The sequence below is a fragment of the Eleutherodactylus coqui genome, chromosome 3, assembly GCF_035609145.1.
Source record: "Eleutherodactylus coqui strain aEleCoq1 chromosome 3, aEleCoq1.hap1, whole genome shotgun sequence".
NCBI lineage: Eukaryota > Metazoa > Chordata > Amphibia > Anura > Eleutherodactylidae > Eleutherodactylus > Eleutherodactylus coqui.
This window is the reverse complement of record NC_089839.1, coordinates 65,862,280-65,885,572: the sequence shown is the minus strand read 5'-3', so window position 1 is coordinate 65,885,572 and position 23,293 is coordinate 65,862,280. Positions and strand designations below refer to the sequence as shown.

The 23,293-nt window shown below is 44.5% G+C and overlaps 1 protein-coding gene across 1 annotated transcript in view; it reads left to right on the top strand.

Annotated features, from left to right (window-relative positions):
• Positions 1 to 23,293, top strand: part of TRMT6 (tRNA methyltransferase 6 non-catalytic subunit) — a 49,217-nt gene that overhangs the window by 779 nt on the left and 25,145 nt on the right. The window contains exons 2-6 of the mRNA XM_066595675.1: positions 5,274 to 5,398; positions 7,194 to 7,303; positions 15,992 to 16,083; positions 22,499 to 22,582; positions 22,931 to 23,055. Coding sequence (XP_066451772.1) covers positions 5,274 to 5,398; positions 7,194 to 7,303; positions 15,992 to 16,083; positions 22,499 to 22,582; positions 22,931 to 23,055 — 536 coding nt within the window. The remainder of the gene's footprint in view (positions 1 to 5,273; positions 5,399 to 7,193; positions 7,304 to 15,991; positions 16,084 to 22,498; positions 22,583 to 22,930; positions 23,056 to 23,293) is intronic.

The window sequence follows — 23,293 nt, the reverse complement described above, 5'->3', positions numbered from 1 at the left end:
TTCTTTATTATAAAACCCAATAAAAATCATTGAAAAGAAAAATATAATATCTTTAAAAAGAAAAAGCTTAAAATCCATCGTTCAACTGTAGAGATAAAGTATCTCTCAACCAACCGCATGCTGTGTTCTCAGCGGGAGTTGGCAGATTGCATTGTATTCCGCTGGCAGCTCCGATTAGAACAATGCAGCTGTGTGCAGAGCTCAGCCTACATGCTGTGCTCTGCAAACAGCTCTTGGAGGCCCTTTTACATGCAAAAGAAGATGATAAAGTATTAATTGATATTAGTGTGAATACACTGGAGAAAAAAACTATTAAATAGATTTGTTTTCTCGTCATCAGCTCCTACAATTTTTCCTATATTTATTAAAGGGCCAACACTTTCAGTATTAATCTTTTTATCTTGTGTATCTTGCCTACAATACCTTGTCAGGCCATTGCACAGTACAGAGTTTTCTGCTTCTGAATCTATACACCGTGACAGTGGCCTAGGAAACAGCTGATTGGCGGACCCCCGCGAACAGTTACTGGTGACCTCTCTTGAGGATAGATCCTCATTTTTTTCATATGTCTTTTAAAGGAAACCTGTCCCCATTTTCATGCTGCCTAGGCCACCACCGGCAACATGAACCCACGACAAGTGCGTGCAGCGAGCACGTGCATGTCTGCAGCGTTTTAGAATAAACGAGAACCCTTGTACCGTGGGTGCTGGAAGTCTTCCAAACGTCTCACTTTTAAAAAAAAAAAATTATGTTGTGGCCTTGTGCAAATGACGAAAAAAGTGTTTTCTCATCATTTTGCACTCTATACTTTCATAAAGTGAGAACAGATTTTAGAAAGCTGTAATGTTGTGTGTTTTTTTTTTTTGTTTTTTTTTAAGAAAAATGTAACATTTTGCTTTGACACCTTGTACTTAGTTGAAGCACTTTTGGCAGTAATTACAGCCTCCGGCATTGAATGGCTGTGATTGGTTCAGCGATCGCTGCATTGATTGGCTGAACCATAGCGCTCGTCAACCAATGAGAGCAATCGCTTGCTGGAGGCGGGATTAATGAATCCTCTAACTAGGAAGCGGTGGCTGAAGAGTGCAAAGAAGTGTGCCAGAGCTTTGGGAGGAGAACTGCGGAGGAGCAGACAGCGCCTGTTACGTGATGTATTGTTTTTGTTTTTTTTTTAATGCAGCCAGGGCTTATTTTAGGGACCAGCAGTAGGAGTTCCTACTGTAAAAGTTGCATCACACCGCAAAAAAACCGCATGCCACACTTTTTTTCTCGCAAAGTAGCAGCCTACAAAATATCGCTAAAGGGACAGAACCCATTGGAAACAATGGGCTTCACATACATGCGATTTGTAGCTCTGTCGTATCACGAGAAAATTGTGCGATTTTGACACCCGTGTTAAAGCAGCCTAACACTTAGAATTGAGACCGGAAAGTTCACTGTTGGTTTCATGAGATCAGAGAATCTTTTCAGTCTGATGGTCCTTTTAGGTGCATTGTGGCAAACTTCAGACCGGCTTTCATGTGTCTTCTACTGAGGAGAGGCTTCTTTCTGGCAACTCTGCCATAAAGCTCAGATTGGTGGAGTGCTGCAGTGATGGTTGACCTTCTGAAAGTTTCTGCACACAGGATCTTTGGAGTTCAGAGTAATCATTGAGTTGTTGGTCGCCTCTCTTAAGGCCCATTTACACGCAGAGACAATCTTTCAAACGATTGAAAGGTTGGCAGTTTTAGCAATAGTTTTGCATAAAGTGTTAATGAACACTAATGTCCATTAGCACTTTATTAGCTTCATTTGCGTGTAAAAGGGCCTCCCGAAACTGTTTGCAGAGCCCAGCATGTGGTTTGAGCTCTGCACACAGCTTTATTGTTTTCGCACGGGCTGTCGGCAGAATACAATGTAATCTCTGACTCCCGTGCTGAACACACCGTGTGGTTGGTGTTATCTTCTCTCCGGCTGAACAATGGATTTTAAGCTTGCCTTGCAGGGTTTACATGCAATGATTATTGCTCATATGCCATCGTTTGAAGAAAATTTGAGCGATAATTGTTGCGTGTAAATGGGCCTTTACCAAGACCTTTCTTTCCCGATTAGATTGGTGGGTCGGCAGCTCTAAGAAGAGTCCTGGTTGTTCCAAAAATCTTCCATGTAAGAATGATGGAAACCACTGTGCTCTTGGGAACTTTCAGTGCAGCAGAAATATTTTGTAGCCTTCTCCAGATCTGTGCCTCCACACAATCCTGTCTCTGAAATCTACAGGTAGTTCTATCCTCCTCATGGCTCAGTTTTGGCTCCAATATGCATTGTGAGCTGTGTGTTATATAAACAGGGGTGTATCTTTCAAATTATGTCCAATCAACAGAATTTACAATAGGTGGCTTCAATAAAGGTGTAGAAACATCTTAAAAATGATGGAAAAAAATAGGAGGCCCCCCAGAGGTAAATTTCAAGCACCATACCAAAGCCTCTTAATACTTATGTCAATGCAAAATATTAATTAATTAATTTTTTTTTAAATATACCAAGATTTCTAACATGCTGTTTTCACATTATGTTGTCATTATGGGGTACTGAGTGCAGAATGATAGGGGAAAACATTTTTTTCTAATTTGCACAAAACATTAAAAAGTGAAAGAGTCTGAAGACTTTCCGGGAGCCTCACCTGGAGAGTTCTTGTGCGGATGATTCTTTACCACCCGTCCTGCCTTCAGTTCTTAAAGGGGTTGTCCCGCGCCGAAACGGGTTTTGGTTCCCCCCCCCCGTTCGGCGCGAGACAACCCCGATGCAGGGACTTAAAAAAAAAACAGCACAGCGCTTACCTGAATCCCCGCGCTCCGGTGACTTCTTACTTACCGGTTGAAGATGGCCGCCGGGATCCTCTCCCTCCGTGGACCACAGCTCTTCTGTGCGGTCCATTGCCGATTCCAGCCTCCTGATAGGCTGGAATCGGCACGTGACGGGGCGGAGCTACACGGAGCCCCATTGAGAAGAGAAGAAGACCCGGACTGCGCAAGCGCGTCTAATTTGGCCATTAGACGGCGAAAATTAGACGGCAACCATGGAGACGAGGACGACAGCAACGGAGCAGGTAAGTGAATAACTTTTTATAACTTCTGTATGGCTCATAATTAATGCACAATGTACATTACAAAGTGCATTAATATGGCCATACAGAAGTGTATAGACCCACTTGCTGCCGCGGGACCACCCCTTTAACTTTGTCTGGGAGAAATAAAGTTTTGGATAAAATAAAGAATATTGATCTTTTCATCAGCAATCATAAGTTGCTTCCAGATAGTTGTGGCTGGACCTCTGTAATCTGTCCAGAAGTTATCTAGCCTTTGACCATGCCCTCGAAACTTGGCCAGCTCGGATCAGGTGCCTGTTGCCCTCCACTGCAGTAGATGGTGGTAGCCTGCCAGATGAACCCACCCGACAACCAGATTTTACTGAGTGGCCCCGTATTAAGAGTGTTTACAGTCTTTAATGGGCAACATATCAGAACTTAGGTGGCATTAATTAGTTTTGAGGTACATTGGTATCTTAGTTCGTGGTGACTGGTCCAGACCTGGTCTTGTATGAAAGGGGGATGCAAGGAGATGGTGTGTAGGAATGTTACACCATAACTGATTTTTCTTGTTTGCTGTTGATCCAGACTTTGAATTGTAATTAGAAGGTTAATTGAGCTAAAAATGAAGAGTTCTGTTATTTGAGCACGCCATGTGGACGGTCATTCATCTCATTGTGTAGAACCTCTGCCTGGAGGTAGAACTATTCTGGAAGCTGATGTCACTGCCTGATCCGCCTGGAGAATAGGCATTTTTTTTAGAAACCTCCTCCAGATGACATCTGCTCGATTAGGATGGCATATGTCCCTGCAATAAGTGATACCGCCAAACACTATTATTAGCTCGTGTTCTGCTTAGAATGGCGCAATCTGATTCATTGATGTCACCAAGATTCCAGTAATCTTCAGTTCTCTGCTGCCTTCATGGAGAACGCACAACGGGTTTTCTATTCTCTTATGTTATCTGACTTTAAAAATTCATGACCCATCTTTAGCATAGGCCATAAATATTAGATCGGTGGGATCCGGCAACTGGACCGGTTGGGTGTTTCAGGGGGTCATGGCACACTGGCAAGTCCTTACTGTAATAGTAGCTGTGCCTAGTATTACAGCTCAGTCCTATTCACTTCTATGGTGCTTTTAGACGGTACTATTATCGTTCAAAGGAGCCAAAGTGAATGATCGTTCAGTCTAAAGCCAGTCAACGACGTTCGATAATAGTTCACTTTTCATTCGTCGTTCATTCTATGCAGGCATAAAATCATCGTTGGCTTGTTTGGTTTAAACGGCGCTCGGTCAGTCGTTCTAAGTCACTTATACAGCAAATGTATAAGACAGAACGATTCTCGTTTGACTGAGCCAACAACATCCAAGAGCTAGCGGTGACATCACTTGCTCCCTCGTCTTAAAGGACCCTAAGCCATAGTGCTGGAATACCAGACTGCTAAAAGTTTTGCACTACGCTTTGTAAGCAGCCTCCTTAAACAGTTGGGAATCAGACCCCCACCAATCTATTGCTGATAATGTATCTTAACCACTTAATGAGCAGAATATGCTGCGGAGGCTTGGTCCAGGTAAAGCATACACTATTAAGGCTCGTTTACACGCAAAGACCGTCTTTTAAATGATTGAAAGATTGACAGTTCTAGCATTATTTTGCATAAATTATCAATGGGCACTAATGTCTATTAGTTGTGTATTACCTTCATTTGCATGTAAATGAGCCTCCAGCAGCAGTTTGCAAATCCCAGCATGTAAGATGGACTTTGCAGTCAGCTGCATTGCCTTCAAAGGGGCTGCTGCGGACTGTCAGCTGAACACAATAATCAGCTGCTCCCGTGGAGAACACAGCATGCGCTCCCCGCTATCTTACTCTGGATGAATGATAGATTTTAAGCTCACCTAAAAAAATCATCAGGGAATGGCCCAGCACAAATATGCAGTGAATACATAGAAAACCTGCGTGTTCAGTGCGTAGTTGTGCACCAAATACTCGGGCCAATCTGTGTTTTTGTTTTTGTGGGTTTTTTTGTGTGCACAAATACGCAGGAGTTGAAAAATATGTGGGTGTAAGCCATTTTTGGTTGTGTAAATGCAAAGTTTATTTACGCAACCGAAACGTGCTTACGCCAGTGTGAACGAACCCTGGTTCAGAGGTGGTAGTAAAGCTATAATACATGTTCTATATAATGTTTTGTTTTCCCCACAGAAAAGTAATCTTTGAGAAGCAATGGATATACCTGGATAACGCCATTGGTAAAAACTACGGCACGATGTTCGAGATCACTGGTGGAGGCAATCTTCAGATGAAGAGTAACATAGTAGCGTCGGCAGGTAGGACTTGATCCTCGGTGTCCCTAGTTGGTTCAGGCGGTCTCTTTAGATGTATCAGGCCGGGAAATGCGTCAGTTTTACCTATCCAGTGCTATGGCTTTCACCAAAGAGGGGCAACTCTTTAGGCTGGGTTCACACACACCGGAATCCCGGCGGAAATCTCGCGGTTTTGCCGCAGCGAAAAACCACAAGATTTCCGCCGGGAGAAGAGCTGCCTCAAAAACCGTGGCATTTAGCCGCGGGTTTTGAAGTGGCTTGGCCGCTCGCTCTTCCACTGCGGCCGGCGCTCCCATAAAGGAGAGCGCGGCCGCAGCAGAAGAAGAAAAAAATGAACATTCTGTGGCCGGCGAATCCGCTCCGCAGTGCCAGCTTTGCCGCAGCGGATTCGCCGTCCCATGTGGACGAGATTTCTGAGAAATCTCGTCCACATGGCTGGCTAATCCCGGGACTTAGCGGCCGCAGACGGATCTGCTGCGGCGAAATTCCGGACGGAATTTCTACGGCAAATCTGCCCAGTGTGAACCCAGCCTTAGGCATCTGACCTATTGACTTGCCTATTGCTTACCACTTTAGGGACGTAACCGTAGAGTAGTCGGATGTGCCATTTAATGAAGGAGTCAGTTACTCCATAAACTGCTCTCCAATGTTTGTTGTCACCAGTAGACTGGATGGATTGACTAGAGGGGAGGAGGAAGCAGGAAGATCTCCCTTGTCCTCTACTTCACTGTCCTGTCTGGCTGCAGCAGTCGAATAAAATAGGAAACAGGCAGCAGATTTTGGGTGCAGAAAAAGCTTTATGCCTCCATAGGAATGCTAGATGGCTACCACATAATCACACAAGATGGCGACATTTCGACCACATTATCAGGTCTTTGTCAAGCTGCAGCAGTAGCCTCCCCCCTTGGCAGTAGCCGTGTGTTTGATGAGCATGCAGAAGATACTACAGACTGACAAACGGGGACGACAACTTTATGTCTTGTTTACTTTTATCATTTATTTGCCTGTTTAGTGTTTCTTTAAATATTCTCAAATGAGCGTCTTCCCCACGGAGCTTATTGGAAATTTGCCGCAATCTTTGTGGCTCAGGTGAGGGGCTTTAAAGGGGATGTACCAAAATCTAAAGTTATCCCGTCCACATGCGATTTCCATCGCTATCATTGGAGTGAATGTAGTGGTGGCACACATGCACATTCACTACTCAACACTCCGACGACCTTTTATTGGGATCATTGGGGCCCCAGCCGTCATACCCCCTCCGATTATAAAGTTATCCCCTCTCTTGTGGATAGTGGATTACTTTAGATGTTGAACTCTTTAAAGACGTATGCCATTCTCTAATATATATGTATAGCTGTTTGCCCATTTACGATAACTTGATTGCCAGCATTGTATTAGTTATCACCTGTGCCGTTTGGATTTGTCCCATTTTTTTATATTTTTTTTATCCCCTCCGCACATCCATAGAATCTGAAGCCCTTCTTTGTCAAAAAAAGATGGCCGAACTGCTTCTCTGAGTACCCTATAGACACTGTACATAGTATACACCTATATTCGTAACCTGCTATATGCTGCTCTGGCCAGCACTGCTCATGGGGGCAGCACTGGTCAATCATTGCAGGTGTAGTGATGCATACTGTGCCCATCAGGTAGTCAGAGAAGCTCGTGTGGCTATCTTTACTTCTCCAGGCCTGGAGGATCACTTGACGTATTTGGTGCCAGAAGCTACAATATACATAAATTATACATGCCCCTTGCATTTTCCTGGTTTAAAAAAGAATTTTCCTTTCTGCTTCAGAGCCCAAGGAAGCCGGTGCTGACAACCGTAATATAGTTGATGACGGCAAATCCCAAAAGCTAACTCGGGAGGACATCGAGGCTTTGAAGGAAAAGGGCATTAAAGGCCAGGTCAGTGCATGTTTGCGAGTTGTGACTTTATGTAGAATGGAGCTAATCTCCCTTCAGTTGTGTTATGTACAATTATAAGAGTGTGCACTATCCCATCAAAAGGGATTGGACACCTGAGCAAGAATCAAAAGTAGTACTTATCTACATATATTAATAGGTAGTGGGGCTTCTTTGGCTTTAATGACATTGGATACTCCCTGTGGCATACTTTCTGCTATCGTCCAATAAACTTGAGCTGCTATTTCCCTCCATTCATCCTGCAAACGTCTGGCAAGCCCTCTCAAAGAAGATGGATGCTGTTCATATTTCCTGACCCAACATTCCAGTTTAACTGAAAAATGTTCAGTAGGGTTCAGCCGGTCCAAGCATGGAACATCCATATCCTCAAACCAACATATAACAGCGTTGGATTTGTGACAAGGTGGGTTGTCTTGTTGGAAGTATTGCTGACCATTCCCAAAGTATTACTACATTGTCAGCAGCACATTATTGTCTAGATTGTCAAGGTACACCGCCGTGTCCACAGTTCTGGCCACGACAACTAACTGACCAAGTCCGTGCCACGTAACACATCCCCAGACCATAACAGATCCTCTGCCACACTGAAAGGGTTATCGACCCTCATTTTGTATTTTCTAGTAGTTAATGGACAGGGGTCCATCACTCGGGGACCGGCTAATTGTCCGGCCTGCTGATAGCGGTCAGCATAGGAAGTGTGGATGCCAGCTTCACTCCCATTGAAATCGATGGGAGAGCCGCACTGCTTCTACCCTAGTCAGGGCGTCACAACACATTCGGGCAGAAGGCATTCCCCTGGCATCCTCAACACGCGGGTACCTCTATCTGATTGGAAGATAGAGTAGCATGCATCCACAGCATACAGTTCTCATTGCAAACCTCCAAGAGTCGGCATCTTATGTGGCATGGTTTAGGACCGGTGACCGGCTAATAAGACATGATCCCCTACTGATAGTGCTCTAAATACTCCTGATATAATCTAGGTAGGAGTTGTAACAACTGTATACAAAGTTCATCCACCTCTACTAATAGCTGTCCAGAAGTGTGTTAGTTGGCTGCATCAGGTGGTATAGTCATCCCCTGCTTTGTACCCCATGGCATGAATGTGCTGGTGCCATCTGCTCTGTAGGTAAGCCTGCAGAGATCGGAGACCGCTCATCTGACAGCAGTTTCATTATGGATCAGGCGCCTTATCTCCCATCAGACTTTTATCGTTCCGCTACATTAGCTGTAGTACCACTGACATCAAAAATAGTGTTTTGGTGTGTGAACGTGTGCTTTAACCCCTTTCTTTCCCCATTTTAGTTTTTTCCTCTCTCCTTTTAACTCAAAATGTTTTTATTAAGTTTTCCATAAGTAGGGTAAGGTGTAGATGCATGTTATACCGTGATAGAGGTACAATAGGATACTAGATCTCTAGCAATCATGTTCAAGGCTTATGGTATATAGGGCTGGTTCAGAGAATTCCATTTTAGTTTATAACAAATGTTTGTGACATCTTGTTGCATCTTAGTAAAAAAAAATGCGGGGGGGGGGGGGGAGTTTGAGGGAAGAGAAGAAATGGGGGAAAAAAGGGGGTGGGATTGGGAAGGGAGGAAGAGAAGTATGAGGTCTCGTAACTAGACCTCTATATGAGGTTGGGACATCGACACAAAAGTAGTATTGACTATTGCTGAACAAACTATCGATTATTGTAAAATATCGGTGGAAAACTATCGATATTTCGATTATATCGACTTTTTAAAGTGCTGTAGAAAAATCAAACAGGTCTAGGGTTAATAAAGCAACAATCAACCAAAAAAATTAGTTTCTTTTTAAAACTTTAAAAGTGTTTTATATAAATGTTAAATAATAGTTGATAACTATTAATAACATGGAAATATATTAAAGCTAGAAATGAAAATAAAAAATGACAGATGAAACATAGAATTAAAATTAGGAGTATGAAAAGAAGTTTGTTATCATTGGCCCCAATAATCGTTATCTAATGAGCCGACAAACACACTGAAACCAGGTCCTGCCAGCTACAAGGAAGCCAGGAGATGGAGGCTGGAGCTGACGGGATGTGAGCATGATCTCTGTGTGTTTGTGGGGTACGTGCCCTGCATTTTTTTCAAGTTGCCACTGAGGGACTAGCAGTCTCCATGGCAACTTGTAAACAATGCAGGGCCTGGTAACGCGAACGCAGTGCCCCGAACGCAATTGTAATTGCATTAGATGGGTCTCCTATCTTTTCTATAGGCACTGCGTTCGCGTTAGATGCTGAATGCACGACATGTCGCGTCTCCTTTTCTGGACGCGACCTTTGTGCGTTCAGCGCAGCCCTCCATCTGCATGTGGAAATTCTTTCATTTAGAAAGCATTGCCCACAGCCATCGCGCTAGACGCAAGCGTTCAGAGCCTGATCTAACACGATGAACAAACGCATGTGGAGGAGGGGCCGAAGACCCCACTTATTTTGAGTCGTTTTGCCTGGAGCAAACGTTATTGATGACAAAGAGTCGCCTCACACTTTCCAAAAGTTTCTGGAACTTATAAGTTCATTAGTGCCGCGAGCAAAACGACATCCTGACCAACACAAAGGAAAGAAAATCTGGTCACCGGACCACAAAACACGTTTCTTCTTTACAAAAATCGACATTATATCGCCTTAAACTATCGATGTTACCGATATATCGGACATAACAATATCGATGAAAAGTATCACCAGAGCATTAGCGATATATCGATTATATCGGTTTTCGATCTCCCAACCTTACCTCTATAACAAATGAAAAGTGAACATCAAACTCCTTTCCCCTTTTAAAAAATCATAACTTGCAGGATGAGTCGTGTTTTTAGTGGTACTATTTAATGTGCCATATAATGTACTGAAAAACATTTTAAAAATTCCTAAGTGGAGTGAAATGGGGGGAAAAAACAAAATTCCACCATTTTTGAGTGCGTCTTGTTTCTATGGCGCACAAACTGCATCAAAAATGACGATAACTTTATTCTATGGGTCAGTATGATGACTATGCAAACTTATATAGTTTTTTTGTTTGTTTGTTTGTTTTTATGTAAAGATACCTAATTTTTAAAAATTATTTTCTGCCGCCGTCTTCTGACCGCAATAGCTTCTTTTATTTTTAAGTCGACGTAGTTGTGCGAGTGCTCGTTTTGTGTATGACGTCCTGTAGTTTCCGTTGATACTATTAATGCATATTTTTATACATACGACTTTTTGATCACTTTTTATTGCAGTTTTTTCTTGGAGGCAGGGCGTGAGCAAAAACAAGCACAATTCTAGCGTTCTTTATTTATTTTTTCAGACAACATTCACCTTGCGGGGTAAATGAAGCTTTACTTTGATAGACAGACTTTTTAAAGACACAGCGATACCAAATATCTGTATTTTTGTTTTATTATTTAGATTATTTCATTCTAAATATGGCAAAAGGTTTTTTTTTTTTACTTTTATTACCCTTTTTTTTTAACAATTAGTAAAACGTTTTTAAGGAGGACAGGAACTTGCAATACTTTTATCGCTCCAGTAGTATGATGTAATGCTATAGCATTACATCATACTGCGTTCTGAGCGGCATTCTGCTATGACATCCCTGGGGCCATTCAGAAGGTCCCCGGCTGCCATGACACCCACACGGCTCCCTGGTATCTCATCGTGGGGTTTTGGGGGTTTTTTTTGGGTTTTTTTGGTGGAGGGAGGCGTATTACTGGAAGGGAGTCTGTCAGCAGTTTTGCCAGTGTGGGGTGTCTTCATACCTGTTTAAAGGGGTTGTCTCGCACCGAAACGGGGTTTTGTTTTTTTTTTTTGCATAGGCCTCCCGTTCGGCGCAGGACAAACCCAAGGGATGTGTTAAAAAAAATATATATATATATATTACTTACCCGAATCCCCGCTCTGCGACTTCTTTCTTCTTCCTACTTCTTCCTTCTCCAAGATGGCCGCCGGGATCTTCACCCACGATGCACCGCGGGTCTTCTCCCATGATGCACCGTGGGCTCTGTGCGGTCGATTGCCGATTCCAGCCTCCTGATTGGCTGGAATTGGGACACGTGATGGGGCGGAGCTACGCAATGACGTGTAGAAGGGGGCGGAGCCAGAACGCTGCTCGTGCCCGGGCCGAGCAGAAGGGAGAAGACCCTTCTGCACAAGCGCGTCTAAAAAAGCAAGAAGACAGCGAAATTAGACGGAGCCATGGAGACGGGGACGCCAGCAACGGAGCAGGTAAGTGAATAACTTCTGTATGGCTCATATTTAATGCACGATGTATATTACAAAGTGCATTAATATGGCCATACAGAAGTACTTAAAGGGGTTGTCCCGCGAAACAAAGTTGGGGTATACACTTCTGTATGGCCATATTAATGCACTTTGTAATGTACATTGTGCATTAATTATGAGCCATACAGAAGTTATTCACTTACCTGTTCCATTGCTAGCGTCCTCGTCTCCATGGTGCCGTCTAATTTCAGCGTCTAATCGCCCGATTAGACGCGCTTGCGCAGTCCGGTCTTCTCCGTGTTGAATGGGGCCGCTCGTGCTGGAGAGCTGCTCCTCGTAGCTCCGCCCCGTCACGTGTGCCGATTCCAGCCAATCAGGAGGCTGGAATCGGCAACGGACCGCACAGAAGACCTGCGGTCCACCGAGGGTGAACATCCCGGCGGCCATCTTCGCAAGGTAAGTAAGAAGTCACCGGAGCGCGGGGATTCGGGTAAGTACTACCCGTTTTTTTTTTTCAACACATATTGAAAAATTGGGCTATTGAAAAAAAAAAAAAACGTTTCGGCGCGGGACAACCCCTTTAACCCCACTTGCTTTTGCGAGACAACCCCTTTAAGTACTTTTACTATCAGTACACTAAAAGAATGCAGCTTTAACCCCTTAAGGACCAAGTGTGGTAAATGTACAGCGCTTGGTTCTGGGCTTTAATCCCCACTGACAGCAGAAATACAGCGCGGGATAAAAACCTCTGTTCCTGCAATTAAGCAGGAGCAGATGGGGTTCTTGGCTGTTAATCACAGCTGAGAATCCAGAGGAGGAGGGGGAAGCGTTTTTTAGCCGCTCCTGCCTTCTCCTTTCTTGGGTACATAGCGCTCAATGAGAAGTGAAAGTGTTTCTTCTGTTATGTGACCTGGCGATCATGTGACTGCCGGGTGCCTCCTAATGTCACTACAGAGGATGTTGCCTCCTGTAACCTGGGCTCCTATGGATACCCCAGCTACAGTAGGAAAGTAAAATTTAAAAAAAAGACCATGTGAATGACCCCCAGAGGTCTTATATGACGTAATGGGGGGTCATAGATAGTAAAACAAATAGTTTCTATTTTATTCTGTAATTTTTAAAAAAATATTCTAAGATCTACATAAAAAACAAAATGATCCAAAGGCGACGCCAACCAAAGCAATCGCCATATGTGCTCTGTAATCGTAAACCATACGTATTATATAGCAAAACGTCCGAAACGAGAAACCCGTTACCATATTTTATTTTAGTGTAAATTTGCTTATTTAAAAAAAAAAAACTATAAATATTTAAACTTTTTTTATTTTTTAGCTTTTTACCCCATATAAAAAGGGGGCAAAAGTCCTTGAAAAAAGATATAAAATAATGTCCCTATATATCGCGGAGGGGGGGGGGGGGACGCAGTAGAAATAATTTTTGTATCTGAGGGGAAAATAGGGCAGTAAAACCACCACATGGGTAAAATCCCTAACAAGTGTCTGGTCCTTTTAGGAACAAAACAGCCTGGTGCTTAAGGAGTTAATCACTGGTTGCACCCTTAACGTAACTGCCATGGGAGCATGGCTTCTCTTTTAACCCCTTGAGTGGCACGGCCGGAAATTTTCCGGGTCAAGCTCCACTGCTCATAGCGACATAGCCCGGAAATCTTCCGGGCTATGTATCACTATGGGAGCTGCAGAGCACAATGCCACAAGCTGTGACAGTGTGCTCTGCCTGCACAGACCCACAGAGAACAAAGCAAGGGCTTTGAAAAACCAGCAGAAGATATTGCGGATGTGCCAGCAATCTCCTGCTTTGTTTACAGGTTGCCATAGAGACCATCGGCTTGTCAGAAGCCAGCCAATGGTCTCTGTGGCAGGGAGAGCTTGGTGCTTGGCTGTCAGAGGACAGCTAGGTACCAGCTCTTACAGCAGAGATCAGAGAAAACCTCAGATCTCTGCTGTGTTAACCCTTTACATGCTGCAGTCTATGTGACTGCAGCATGTAGAGGGCTGTCACTGCAGCATGTAAAGGGCTGTCACCATCGGACCCCCGGAATGTGATCAGGGGGTCCTGATGGGTCCCTGTGGAAGTCCCCTAAAGGGACAAAAAAAAAAAATACATTTATAAAAAAAAAAAGGAAAAAAATTATAAAAACACTTGTCTCCCTTTACTTTGTAAAAAATCAAAAATACAATCACACATGTGGTATCCATGTGCGTCGTAATGACCCAGAGAAGGAAGTTAATACATTATTTAACCCCTTAATGACATGGCCCCTTTTTTTCTTTTTTCCCCATTTCTTTTTTTCCTCCCCCCTGTTTAAAAAATCACAACTTGTCCCGCAAAAAACAAGCCCTTATATGGCCATGTCAATGGAAAAATGAAAGTTATGGCTCTTGAGACGCAACTGCAAAATTAGTTGAAATTCAATGATTAGACCATTGCCCCGGGGCCTACCGCTGTTGCCCCGGGGCCTACCGCTGTTTGCCCCGGGGCCTACCGCTGTTTGCCCCGGGGCCTACCGCTGTTTACCCCAGGGCCTACCGCTGTTTGCCCCGGGGCCTACCGCTGTTTGCCCCGGGGCCTACCGCTGTTTGCCCCGGGGCCTACCGCTGTTTGCCCCGGGGCCTACCGCTGTTTGCCCCGGGGCCTACCGCTGTTTGCCCCGGGGCCTACCGCTGTTTGCCCCGGGGCCTACCGCTGTTTGCCCCGGGGCCTACCGCTGTTTGCCCCGGGGCCTACCGCTGTTTGCCCCGGGGCCTACCGCTGTTTGCCCCGGGGCCTACCGCTGTTTGCCCCGGGGCCTACCGCTGTTTGCCCCGGGGCCTACCGCTGTTTGCCCCGGGGCCTACCGCTGTTTGCCCCGGGGCCTACCGCTGTTTGCCGGTGACTGGTCGGCCGCGTTCAATCCCGGGTTCCGGTCGGCGGCTGCGGGGCGTCTGGTTGTCAGAGAGACACAGCTGGTAGCGTCTCGGGAGCGCGCACGTCGGGCTACAGCAAGCGACGGGAAAAGAGCCGGTGGCCATCTTGGGGAAACTTTTTATAAGTTGCTGAAACGCTGGAACTGTAAGTACAAACCAGCTAGAAAAGTCATTTACAGGGGGGCTTAGTAATGTTTTTCAAGTTTTTCAGTACACTATATGGTACAGTAAATGGCACCATTGAAAAATACAACTCATCCTGCAAAAAACAAGCCCTCATACAGCTATATTGATGGATAAGTAAAGGAGTTATGATTTTTTAAAAGGGGGGAGAAAAAAAAAATAGAAAAAAGCAGAAAAGAGTGGTCACTAGGGGGTTAATGAACGGCATTAAAACAAGGGGTTAAAGGAAGTTTTACTATAAAAATAATTTTTTTCAATTAGCTTATTCTTGTAAGGAAATTCCTAATGATCAACTCCCAGTCTGTTGGTTACATAACCACAGTCAATCGGATCTTCCAGAATTCGTTATAACTGTTACTCATCATGGTGCCTATAAAAATGGAAGCCATGACAGCAGTGTTAGGAGCCTCGCAGGCGTACAAGCACACACAGTTGTCTCGTTGCACTATCCTAAGTTGTATCCATGGGTTTATTGCTCATGCATAATAAATAGAGATGAGCGAGTATACTCGCTAAGGCATATTGCTCGAGCGAGTAGTGTCTTAGCCGAGTATCTCCCCGCTCGTCTCTAGAGATTTGGGGGCTGGAGTGGGTGACAGGTGAGTTGGAGCGGGAGGGGGGAGAGGGAGAGAGAGATCTCCCCTCCGTTCCTCCCCGCCGCTCCCTGCCAGCACCCGAATCTTTAGAGACTAGCGGGGAGATACTTGGCTAAGGCACTACTCGCTCGAGTAATGTGCCTTAGCGAGTATACTCGCTCATCTCTAATAATAAACGGTTTGTATATAAGGCTTTGAATCTCCCCAAACGGCTTTATGACCCATTTTCTACTGGACCCCCCACCGTGTTATGAGATCTCGCTATTCTTTGACTTTTTTTTTTAATTTGGTGTAAGCTTTCAGGCATGAGGCATTCTGATTATCGCTATCCTCGTTAAAGACAAAAGGTTAATTGACCTGATGGCTTCCAGCAGTCGCTCGCTGACATAAAAGAAGTGTAACTACAGCGACGCGGATGGACTCTTCCATTGCGTACTGTCTGAATCCTAATGTAATTACTTGGCAGTGAATGTGTGTCGGTGCCAGCAAGCATTCCTGAGAAATAATGATTTCCAATAAAAAAATGGCGTCATTGTAAATAATGAAGGACCTTAGGGAACATACATTGTTAAAGCATCATTCCATAAATCTGCCGGGTACAGATCTGCCGAACAAAGGCTGAGTAACAGCCCCTCTGTGCGTTTGGTAGTGTTATTGTTGCTGTTGTTCAGCGCTGGGCGCACTCGTGTTCTGTAGCGGTTGTGTAGGTATCCGCGCTGATCAGTAACCTTTTTTTCCGTAGGAGATTGTCCAGCAGCTCATAGAGAACAGTACAACGTTTCGTGACAAGACGGAGTTTGCACAAGAAAAGTATATAAAGAAAAAGAAGAAAAAGTAAGTGATTTGCGCACCCATTTCTATTCGTGATGGCAGCGGCACATTAAAGGGGATGCTGCAAAATGACTAAGCGTGTAGCCTTTAGAACATCATTTGACCCTTTCAATCCAGTGTCGGCTCTCGTGCGACATTAAGATTTCCCTGGATATCTTCGATGTTGGATGAGGGCCGACACATGTTTCTAACCTTATGCAGGACAGCGCTCTGATGTCGGAGGCTGTTCTGCATATGTTACAGTATGCTCAACAGCACTCCACTGGCAGAGGCTGTTCTGCATATGTATGTTACAGTATACAGAACAGCCTCCGACATCGCGGCGCTGTCCTGCGTGCGTAGGCAGAACGGCCTCCGACATCGCGGCGCTGTCCTGCGTGCGTAGGCAGAACGGCCTCCGACATCGCGGCGCTGTCCTGCGTGCGTAGGCAGAACGGCCTCCGACATCGCGGCGCTGTCCTGCGTGCGTAGGCAGAACGGCCTCCGACATCGCGGCGCTGTCCTGCGTGCGTAGGCAGAACGGCCTCCGACATCGCGGCGCTGTCCTGCGTGCGTAGGCAGAACGGCCTCCGACATCGCGGCGCTGTCCTGCGTGCGTAGGCAGAACGGCCTCCGACATCGCGGCGCTGTCCTGCGTGCAGTAGCATAAATGGGCAGCAGGGATTAACAGAAAAAAGTAATGACAGCCCCTTTGACATCCTTTAGTATCCTTTATTTAAAAAAAACTAGTGAAGAATGTTTTAGTTCCCTTTTTATATGGAAGGATTATTGTTCAGTGTTCGCTGCCAATGACTGAACAGACAATAATTTGTTCACTTACCATTTGCTGTTCAGTTTCTGCAGGCATAAAAATCAAACAGCGATCGGCCGATGTAAACAGGCAGTCCTTCATCTATGAAAGACTGCCTGTTTACTGTGAATGCAAGCGGGCGGTCGGAAGAGTTCTCCCCCAGCCGCCCGCCTCCATTCACTGAATGATTATTGCTTCTGAGCACCTGACAATCGTCCTGTGTAAAAGGACCCTTAGGGGTCCGGGCCACTTGGGTTTTTTTTAAATGCTGCGATATCACTACATTTTTTTTTTTTTTAGCGCGATTGTCAATGGGACGTTCTAATGTTAAAGATGCATCACAAGTCGGTGCTTTGCGATTTTTTTTTTGGGGGGGGGGGGGGGGGGTTGTGCGATGCGTTTTTAACATTAGAAAGTCCCTTTGACATTCGTGTTTAAAAAAAAATGCAGCGATATCAATATCGTTAAAACGCAAGTGGGCAGGAGCCCTTAGGCCTCATTCACATGAGCGTTTTTACGAGGCTATTTAGTTACGTAAATACGTCGGCCGAATTTATACACTGCCGGAAAAGATAGGTCTTGCCCTATCTTATGGCCGATATACACTGGCAGCTTCCATAGACTTCTATGGGAGCTGCTAAAATACAGAGAGGGAGGGAGTTTGGCTGCGTGCAACGCTGGGAAAAGCTTACAGGTGCCTCTATTAAGGCATTAGAAGTCATTCCCAAGATTTATGCCGACTGAGGGATTTCCGGGCTGCAGCATATTTTTTTACTAATATGCTGCACCCGGGCGTGTGAATGGACATGAAACACTAATTTTGGCTGCGACTCACAGCTTTTTCTCTTTTTACGCGGCTTTTGGCCACAATGAGGCCGGCATGAAAACTCAATGCTCGAGGGGAAAGAGCCCTGGCCGTGTGATATTTTTTTTTCCCTTTAGACTCCTGAGAAACTCTACTGGTAAATAAACCCAGAAACTTCCGGCATAATTAATATTGATTTGCTCACAGTAATAAGCAGAGGATGGATTTCCAGTAGTAGTATTGTATTTACTTCCCTATAAGGTACTCATGACTTTAGTAAAACTTTCACTATTGATGGCCTATCCTCAGGATATATTAATGGTTGATCGGTGAGGGTCCACCACTAATGATCACTACTGATCAGCTGATCCCATGGTTGCTATTAGTGTGGATAATACTGAAAGCAAATACTGCTGTCAGTATTGCAGTGGCCTGGTTTGGTACTACAAGCACAGCTCCCATTGAATTCCGTACTGACAGCAGCCCCAGAGATCCTAAGCGATGGACCCACAGGATTTAACTGTTGATGACCTATCTTCAGAATAGGTCATCAATATTAAAAGTCCCAGTTAACCCCTTTAAGCTGTCCAAAGACAGAAATGTATTGACAAGAATCGTCAATTTGGTTTACTGCCCATCTTGTGTTGGGATGGAAGAATGTGGACTCAACTGGATGAACTTTACATGGTTAACATTCCCATTCCTGGCAGCCAGTGGTCCTCTATGGTTTGCTGATGTGATGTGCAGGTTAAAAACGTAATCGGGAGTGATGGCTATCAGCCACGCTATAGTTTGGCTGACATTTGTGTACTTGGCCACATAATTCATAGTTTTTCCTTTTTTCTTATATCTCTAGCCTTTCATATATATTTTTTTTATGTGTCAGTTTTCTGTTTCTTTCTGATTTTCCTTGCAAGATCAGTTTCACGCTCCGGTCTACCGCTACTATATTGCACTCCGCTGCTGTGTGATACTATTGACCGCTGCTCTGCCAGCCAGATGAGAGATAGGTATATTCGTCTCCTTTCTGACCGCTGTCGTCTCTGGTTCAGCAGCGGTGTTAGCGGAGCGCTGACCTCTGACTTCCTTGCTGACACCAGAATTGCTTGCGTCATGCAGATGTCTAGGATATTAGACCGCTCTATTAAGCAAGGATTCACATACAAGCCTTGTACAGTGTTGCAGTTCCTTGCACAATGGATAGAAGTAGTCCCAGAGGTGGAACCCTCCTATCACAATCTGTCCCAAGATGGAAAGACGTCTTAATGGACATGAAATGCTAACTAATATGTTGAGTATTGTTGCCTTTTTTTCTTCTAATTCAGCAATGAAGGCGATTGTTACAAAATGTTAAGATAGTCAAACATCTAATTGGTGTCGTTGCTTGGAACAAGGAATCTTCCAGTATAAAACACATTAACCTTTTATAATATGGCCTAGTTTGCAATTTAGAGGGGTTGTCCAGTTGTAAGCTATTGACGGACCATCCACAGGATAGGTCATCAATAGTAGATTAACAGGAATCCATCCTCGGGCTCCACGGCCAATCAGCTGTTCTCTAGGCCAGTGCACTTGGGCACTAAGCAGATTTCTGTAGGAAGCAGACAGCTCTGTTCCCACTGCAGTGGTCAGGCTTGGCATTGCAGGCATTGAAATAAATGGGAACTTGGCCTGCCATACCAAGCCTGGCCATTGTAGTGGGAACAGAGTGGTCTGCTTCTTGGAGATATTAGTGTGGTGCACTGGGGCTTAATGCGACAGGCTAACAGGGGCTGTAGTTCTCATGTCACGTGGCAGGGTGCCTTCACTAACCTGGGGGTCCCGGGCTCCACACCATACCCTTTTGTCGAGGGAGCTGCTTCAGTTATACGGAGCGCAGGATGGACTTCCGACACTGAGATTTCGTGAAACAGCTTTAACTTTACTCCAATTGCTTATGTACATTCCAGGTTACGAGTCAATCAAAGTATAGCATGCGGTATTACAAACAAGCAGGAATATCTTTACTAACAGTTAGATTCAATTCTCGGTATACACAGTCCAGTTTAGATTAACCTCTGCTTTGGGGCTCCATTCACATTGCATTACAATTTTCACTTGTTACTCACAATTCCGTTCCGTCACGCGGTACCTGGAAGGACGCATGCGGGGACAATTTCATCAGCGTGCTAGCTGACCAATACTGCTCTCCACCAAAAGTTAGAAACAGCATACGCAGGGAGGTCCTTGTACAACTTATCCTCTCTGTCTTTAGCTCCAGCTCTGTCTCGCTTCCTCAGAGCTCATCACACAATAATCCCCTTCACAGCGTGGACTGGCACAAAAATGGCAGAGTGGGTTAAGATCCCAGGAGCTCTCTCTCTGCCCTTTGTTCTTGGCTGACATGTTACTCTACCCTTATTCCCCCTCCAAGAGACAACTCATTCCCTTTGCTGTCGGGTCCCTCCCACCTTCTTGGGGGATGTGGAGCTCTGCAGCATCTGCTGAGCGGCTGCTTGATAACCAAAATCACATCTCATCTGTACAATTAAACCCTTGTATCTCTGCATAGCCTGAGATATGCAAGGTTCTGCAAATATAAGGCAGCACAGTACAAAATACAAACAATATATATTATTATGGGACACTACATTAGCTTGGTGTACAAGCACACTGGTCCAGCGAATGGATGATCAGTGGCGTTCGTGTGCTACGGAACCACATCGATCTACTATTGATGACCTAACATAAAGTTAGGTCATCAATAGTTTTACAATTGAGCAAGCCCTTTAACCCGTAAGCGCCACAGGACGTACACTTACTTCCTGGGGGTTCCAGGTTTGTATGGAGTTGGATCAGGGGCCGATCTCACTCCATACGTGGCAGGTGCCTTTGATAGCTGACACCCGCCCACAACAGCCACAATCACCCTTCAACCTGACAGCAGCATTTAAATGCCCCGATCAGTATTCCGAGATCCCTAATGCCCCCCCCACCCCCACCCATACACGATTAGTCTGCAAGGTGCCATTAGGTTGCCATGGCAACCAAGGTGTAGGGAGAATTTATGTGTTTATCAAAGAGAAGACACTCCCAGATTTCGTGTAGAAGTCTGGACCCAGGAGAAATACAAATCACACCAGCCTGTGCGGTATCAGATGATTTCTAATTTATTCTAAGGTGTATTTGGTTTACACCTTTTAAGATGTAACTATAACATACAATGAAACCGTTATGAATTCAGTGAAAAGGAATGCAAGGGGGAGTCTGGGAGACTCTTATCTGCGGACTGTCTACCAGGCACTGGTATAGAAAAAGTTTCGTTTAACCCCTTCACTACTTATACTAGCATCATGCTATATTTTTCTAGTCTACAATCTAATAGAAGAACAATTAACTGATACATTGATCTACAATTTTCTTAACACAAGGGTCTTCTGAAAAAGACCGCCAGGGTTACCATGGGTGATTACGTATCATGCTATGCCTGTGGCTTCTCTTCATAGACTGCCTGTCAGGACGTGGTATAATGCAATACTATGGTATTTCATTATATTCTTTGAACAATCAAATAATTGCAATTTCAAGTTCTCTATGCGGAGTAAAAAGATGTAAATGTGAGTCTAAAGTTTAATTAATTAGAAAAAATAAAAGGTATTAAGGGTTTGAAAAGAATATATATTTATAATAAAAAATCAAAACTAAGAAAAAATACAAGGTTATTTGGTATCGCTGCATGCTGTCAATGGAAAAATAAAGATATTATCGCTGTCAGAGGGTGGTGCCAGAAAATAAAATCTGGGGGGAAAAATAATTCTTTAAAAGTAGTACTGCAGTATTTTTTGTGTGTGACTAGATGCAGTTTTTACTGGTACCATTTTGGAGTACATATGACTTTTTTTTTATCACTTTTTTTTATTGTGTTTTTTGGAAGGCGGCATGAACGAACAAACAAAAAAAAACCTTAGCTTTATTCATTTATATTTAAAAGCATAAGCAACCTGGAAGCCACAATCGGGTCTCCAGTTGCTGTGGCCACCCATCAGCCCTTCACAGTGTCATGGCGCAGGACCAGTGATGTGACCCCTCTCCTTCTGTTAACTCCTTGCAATCCCCTCATTGCTGGGGATCAGTGTTCTGGACGATGCCCATTGTTGAGCGGGATGCCAGTTGTCAGTCACAGCTGGCGCAAGCTCTGCTATTGAGCCTGCGCCATCCATATGCTGTAATAGTACAACATTCTATTGGAACCCCTTCCCACCCATGATGTACGTGTAGGTCACGAGGCAGTAACTGGTTAACGGTACATGCACAGGGGAAGGGGCTGCTACAGTTTTCCATGTTGAATATCTGCAGCATTTACAGTAGCAGCAAATTTGGTGAACAAATGTCATCCATGCGCTGTGGGGAAAAAATCAGAGTGGAATAGACCTGCAGTGCAGATTATTTAATCATGGCGGATTACATAGTAAATTCTACAGCCCAATCCTAAATCTACTTATTCTGGTAGGCATCCCAGCTATTGCCATCTTCTGGCTGGTTAGACCCAAGTAGTAGAAGTTTAAAGGGGTTGTCCTACGTCTACCTGTTTTGCTGCAGGAAGCAGACAGTACCGTATATTTTGCAGTGGCTTGGGTTGGTACTGCAGGCCCCGTCCTATTGATGTAAATGGGACCAAGTCTGCAGTATCATCCCCGGCCACTGCACAATGTACAGAGCTGTCTGATTCCCGCAGCAAAACAGAAGCGGGAACAGCCATAAACTCATGTAATGTAATGTTATTTCCGTAAATTTCTTCATGTACGTTTTCAGTGACATGGCCTACAAATTCTTTTCTTATGCAGGTACGAAGCGAATATTACAATTTTAAAGCCTTCCACCCGTATTCTTGCCGTGATGTACTATGCCCGGGAACCTGGAAAGATCTGGTGAGTGGGGCAGTTTATTATTACTATATTGTATTAGACTTTCTGTGACTATTTAACCTCTTCCGACATTTACCATACATACCCAACAGATGATGGGGGTCCATATATGGAGCAGGCTTGGGAACTGAGCCCACTACATATGTGATTGGTATCTTCTGTCTTTAACTATTTAGATGGCGCTATCAGTACTGACTGGGGCAATTAAATGACTTGTCAGAGTGAAAGGCTTCCTCTGTCTACTGAACAGTGTCGTTATGCCCCTTTTTGGAGACTGTATAACTTTGCAGTGATTGTGTTCTAAGACTTTGCTTTCCTTGTACACTTGTCTTCTTTCTTTTGCCTCCTCAGTCAGCTCCGCTATGATACATTGGCCCAGATGCTTACACTGGGAAACATTCATGCAGGCAGTAAAGTGCTGGTCATGGAGACCTGCGCTGGTTTAGTCCTGGGATCAGTAATGGAGCGCATGGGAGGTAAGATTATACGGTTTTATAAGGGCTGGAAGTTTCTTTCTTCTACTTCCCACACCCATCTGCTTGATAATGAATTAAGCTTCAGCTTTGAGTCATTGGCACAAATTTACTATTGAAAATACTTCAGTTTGGTGGTACAAATTGTGTTAGAAATTTGCGCCCCATTTATGATTTTAGGATGTTGAATGATTTTAGATACTTTCAGACAGGTTTGCTGACTTGTCTGGGGAAATGGGTG